This window comes from Ananas comosus, linkage group 7 (genome assembly GCF_001540865.1).
Source record: "Ananas comosus cultivar F153 linkage group 7, ASM154086v1, whole genome shotgun sequence".
Taxonomy (NCBI): domain Eukaryota; kingdom Viridiplantae; phylum Streptophyta; class Magnoliopsida; order Poales; family Bromeliaceae; genus Ananas; species Ananas comosus.
In genome coordinates this window covers 10,066,098-10,070,990 of record NC_033627.1, presented here as the reverse complement: position 1 = coordinate 10,070,990, position 4,893 = coordinate 10,066,098, and the positions used below count along the sequence as shown (strand labels likewise).

The following is a 4,893-nucleotide window of genomic DNA, read 5'->3' as shown; positions in this document are numbered from 1 at the left end:
AAGTTATAGAATACGTATAAATTTTTTTTTAACAAATTGATCATAATTTGTTCATTTATTTGAGAATAATTTTTACAAATTAATCATAAATTTGTACACTCATATTATTTCAAAAATATGATTTCAATTTACAACCAATCTATCTTTTAAATTATTCTATGTAATATATTGATAGTCCCAAAATTTTAAATTTTAAATTAATTTTAAATTTGAATTGAAATATAAATTTACAGGTAGATATTCTGCGCAAATAATTTGGATAAGCATAAATTTCTTTTCTATTTAGAGATAAAAAATTAAATAATTTTTAATAAATATATTCACAGTAGATATATCTTGTAAAAATTTGATAATTATATTATTTTTCTATTTTAGAGATAATAGAAATTAAATTTGTTTCATTTTATTTATATATTTTAGTAAGAAAAGAGGAATCAAATATTTTTTTTTCGCCAAAAATGGGTCTGTCGAACAGACCCAAATTAGAATAATAGTGCTTATATATCCATTATATACATATATAAATATATATATATATATATATATATTAAAATAAAAATAACCTGATGCACCGGGTATATGGCCGCGATATGTTTCAGCAAACGGACAGTATTCCTATATATAGTAATAAATAATAAATAATAGATATTGAAGATATAGAGATAGAGAGATTTAGAACTAAATCCAAGTCGGACTAGGAATCTAATATTTCCTCGTAAGATTCGGCGCAGCCTGCTTTCCGAGTCTCTTTCCGAGTCTCTCTCTCATTTGCCTGCCCCTCTCGTTTATATATAAACATACCATAGCACAGAAGGAGAGACAGACGGAGAGGGAAAGAGAAAGGAAGATCAAGATTGAAACAGAAACACAGCAGTAAAGGGTGAAGATAAAGAAGGAGGAGAAGAGAGATCGCCTTTAATATCACAGCGGTATGTATCCATGTTCTCCTAGTACTTCTGAAAAATTTTCTCATTGGGGATTTTGCTCTCTTTGTTTTCTGTGTTCCCTTAGTAGTTGTTTCTTGTCACTTGTATTGATGGGCACCGCTTGTTGGTTTTCTTGTTTTTAGGCGAGTCTTCTTGCTCATCTTCCTCATCTTCTTCACCTGCTTCTGTTTGAGGAGCCTTCTCTGCGATCATGGGCGGCGACGGAGAGCGTAGTCGGCATCACCGGCAGCAGGAGAAGGAGCAGGAGCTCCCGAGGGAGCAGAGGGAGGCCATAATGTTGTCTCTGGTGAAGAGGAAGAAGGATTTTAAGCACATGGAGAGGGTCGGGGGGAGGTGGGTCAACGTCCTCGAAGGCCTCGAGCTCCACGAGGGGGTCTTCTCCGCCGCCGAGCAGCACAGGATCGTCGACTGCGTCTTGGATTTCCAGCAGCGAGGAAGGCGTGGATTGCTCAGAGGTAAAGGATCTTCTTTCCTTTCCTTTCTTTTAATAATTCAAGAAACTGAAACAAATTTTGAAACCATAGTATTCATAACTTGTTCTTGGGGTAATATAATGGTTTACGGGTACTGATCCAAGAAAAGAACAGAGGGGGGAATTTATGGCCTGGCTGATTCTACGGAAGCCAGAATCAGTTTGAATGTCAGTTCTGCCCGCATGCAGCGCAGCTTCAAATCGATAGAAAATTTCGGATCTTTCCGATGAATTCTATGCTGTATGGAGCCGCTGTTGCTGTCGTGTCGCTGTCGTTTGCCTGTCAAATGCCCTAGATGCTTCCTTTCTCTTTTCTCTTATTGCATAATATGTAATTGTTTTCTTTCCGTTCTCTTTTTACTGCACCTGATGAAAATATAAACATAGGCACGATCAATATCATCGTCACTGCCTTGGTAAATGTTATATGTGCTTCTTCTTCTTTTCTTTTTTTTTTTTTTTTTCCCGTTATTGAATATACGTCAATTGTGTTCCTTTACTCCACTTGATGAAAATATAGGTATAAGCGCATTGTCTCCTTCAGTTCCTGCTTTTGATGAATGTAGCGTGAATGCATCCTTTACTGCTTTCCTTGGATATTTTGCAGTAGGCATTTACTTTGGAAATCGGTTGCTATATGCTTTTTCATGTTGTTTATGTATATATTTCGATTTTTCCCTATCGGTTCGCTAACAACTTTTCTGCTTCACAGAGCGCACTTATTCAGAGCCAAAGAAGTGGATGCGTGGGAAAGGGCGCGTGACTATACAATTTGGTTGTTGCTACAACTATGCAAAGGTAAATTAATACATACCGTAGTTTCAGTTTTTATTTTTTATTCTTTTGCATCTCTTTGTTTAGTCGTTCTTTTGTTTTGATAATAAAACTTGTTGTTATTCAGGATAACAATGGAAACCTTCCAGGAATAATGCGGGACGAGGAAGTCGATCCAATGCCTCCCATACTGAAGACTATGATTAAGAGGATGGTGGCGTGGCATGTGCTCCCGCCAACGTGTGTCCCAAACAGTTGCATCATAAACATCTATGATGAAGATGACTGCATCCCTCCTCATATCGACCACCACGATTTCGTTCGACCCTTTTGCACCGTTTCCTTGCTCTCCCAGTGCAACATTCTCTTTGGAACCTACATCAAAGTGGTCTCGCCGGGAGTGTTTGCAGCCCCTACTTCCATTCCTTTACCAGTCGGGTATGTTAATCATTAACAGTGGTTTATCTCATTATTTCTACTCATATCCTAACTTCATTTCCATTTTCAACATTAAAATATGCTGGTTTTGATTAAGTTGTTGTTTCCAAATTATTTGAGGATCACTATTTTGGTGTTTAGTTCTAGTTTAAATGTTATATATGAGTTCACTTATGTTTTGGCCTTGTACTCTTCCTTTTTTTTTTTTTAAGAAAAAAACCATTCTCATCACTTCTTTTATCTTATGTTTGATTGAGCAGCTTCCGAGGTCTCTCTTGTGTATTAGTATAATTTTTTTGCATGTTGTGGCAATTCACCAATTTTCTGTATTGTTTCCTTGATGTGCAGCACACTTTTCAAACAATTGCTTTTGAAATGCCTTCCCTGGTGTATCTATTAACTTTAATTTGCTGTATGTGTGTTCTAAAAGCTTCGAGTACTGACTTTTACTAGCAGAACAACCTATACAGTTCAGGAAACTAGCATTTCAACTAAAAGGGTGTACTAGGTCTAGCTATGCAAGTGGATTATAAAGTTTTCTCATACTACATAGTCAGATGTCTTATGCACAACCAACTAATTGTGCATTGCGAGTATAAAAAGCATCATGGAATGGTTATATCGATTCCATGAAAGGCACTTAGAAATTAGTACCGAGAAGATTCAAATGCCCCAAGATGTAGTTTTTGAACAATTCTATTAGTGATCAGTTGTAGGGAGAAAATTTGGACCCTCAATATTATTTTACACTAGCTAGTTTTAACATATTTTACGTAGGAAAGCTACAACTCTGGCAATCAAATGCTCTCAGTTTTATTTCATACATACTTTTGGCCATCGACTGTATTTGTCAAAGAAATTGTATTCTTTCTTCATTCCTACCTATTCTTATCTAATTACAAGGTACTTTTGTTTTGGAATTGACTCTTAACTGTGACCGAATTAACTTGCAGGTCGGTGCTTGTTTTGAATGGTAATGGCGCAGATGTAGCTAAGCATTGCGTACCTGCTGTGCCCACCAAGAGGTAATGCATCGAAACAGTACGATTGACACAGATAAAACACTTCCTAACACTACAAGAGAGTTTTTATCTCAAATTATACGACTTCATCTCTGCTGCTATTAATTCCTAACAATCCTCTTCTTTTATCCTTAATCCTTCAACAGGATCTCAATTACGTTCAGAAAAATGGATGGTCGCAAGCTTCCCTACAGATTCATTCCTGATCCTGAACTACAGAATCTTCGACCCCTCCAGTACCCTCTGGTGCCAGCTCCGGTGAACGAGTTAGTAAGCTCGCGGGCCCAACCCCAACCAGCGTCCACGCCATTGGCCCAAGCACGACCAGCATCGACTCTGCCGCCCCGAGCCGAACAGGTTAACGTACCCAGAGAGGAGCAAAGCTCAGAGGGCATGAAGTGGACTCGCGATGGCCCCTTCTCTTCGGAAGATTTTCCCCCACTTGGTTCGTTGTGTTCGGCAGGAAAGAGTCAGCAGAACAAGCCACACCGACCTGCAAGACGATGAACCGGTTGAAATTGAATCAAGACTGACGATTTCGAAGCCAGCTGAACTTAGTTTAACGTTAATTGTTCCATTGTGGCAAAGCTGTAACATAATATAATAAAGTTGCATGTAATGCTCTCCTTTCTATAATTGTTAAATTTTTGTATTCATTTTAAATTTTAATAAATAATAATAGTTAAATTTGCTTTTGTCAGTTCAGTTGTTTCCTCTTTTGTTTATCGTACCAAGTAATGAAATGAAGACTAGAGATCTAGTACTGAGAAGTAACTGCTGCATTGATTCATCACTCTTCACTTCCCTATTTTATTCCATTTATCGATTTACTTTACTACTCCATCTATGATGGTATAGCAACAGCAAGGTGTTTAGAATATGAGGCATATACCATTTTATAAGGCTCACACTTAATTTTCATTCTTTTTGTATTTTTGTATTTTCTTCTTTTTTTTTTTTGAATCTAGTCATATTTAGTGCTTCCGCTTTCTTTCTTATTTTTTGGTATTTCATAGTAATAACAATAATAATAATAGTAAAGAAAATAAGGTACCGGTGTTATCTTATTTGCATCCTCCCGAGCTAATTTTTAGTTCTCTTTCTTATGAGAACTTACCATTGTGCTTCCTCAATTTTCCCTATTTCTGAGTGGGGTCTTTTAACTGATATCAAAGACTTTTTTTTTGCTAATCCTGTCCGGAAAGTTTGACTGAGTTGCAAAGAAAGATGCAAAGACAGT

The 4,893-nt window shown here is 36.8% G+C and overlaps 1 protein-coding gene across 1 annotated transcript; it reads left to right on the top strand.

The window, feature by feature from the left end:
- Nucleotides 687-4,326, top strand: LOC109712499 (RNA demethylase ALKBH5-like). Its single transcript, XM_020236086.1, has 6 exons — nt 687-929; nt 1,070-1,402; nt 2,132-2,217; nt 2,321-2,631; nt 3,585-3,656; nt 3,800-4,326. The coding sequence occupies exons 2-6, from the start codon at nt 1,138-1,140 to the stop codon at nt 4,158-4,160; spliced, it is 1,095 nt and encodes a 364-aa protein (XP_020091675.1). The 5' UTR covers nt 687-929; nt 1,070-1,137; the 3' UTR covers nt 4,161-4,326.

Excerpts from the sequence above, each read along its gene's own strand:
- LOC109712499 (XM_020236086.1), top strand. The coding sequence starts at position 1,138 with ATGGGCGGCGACGGAGAGCGTAGTCGGCATCACCGGCAGCAGGAGAAG. Across the intron at positions 2,632-3,584 it reads TCCATTCCTTTACCAGTCGG|GTCGGTGCTTGTTTTGAATG; the intron begins GTATGTTAATCA and ends ATTAACTTGCAG. Across the intron at positions 3,657-3,799 it reads CCTGCTGTGCCCACCAAGAG|GATCTCAATTACGTTCAGAA; the intron begins GTAATGCATCGA and ends ATCCTTCAACAG.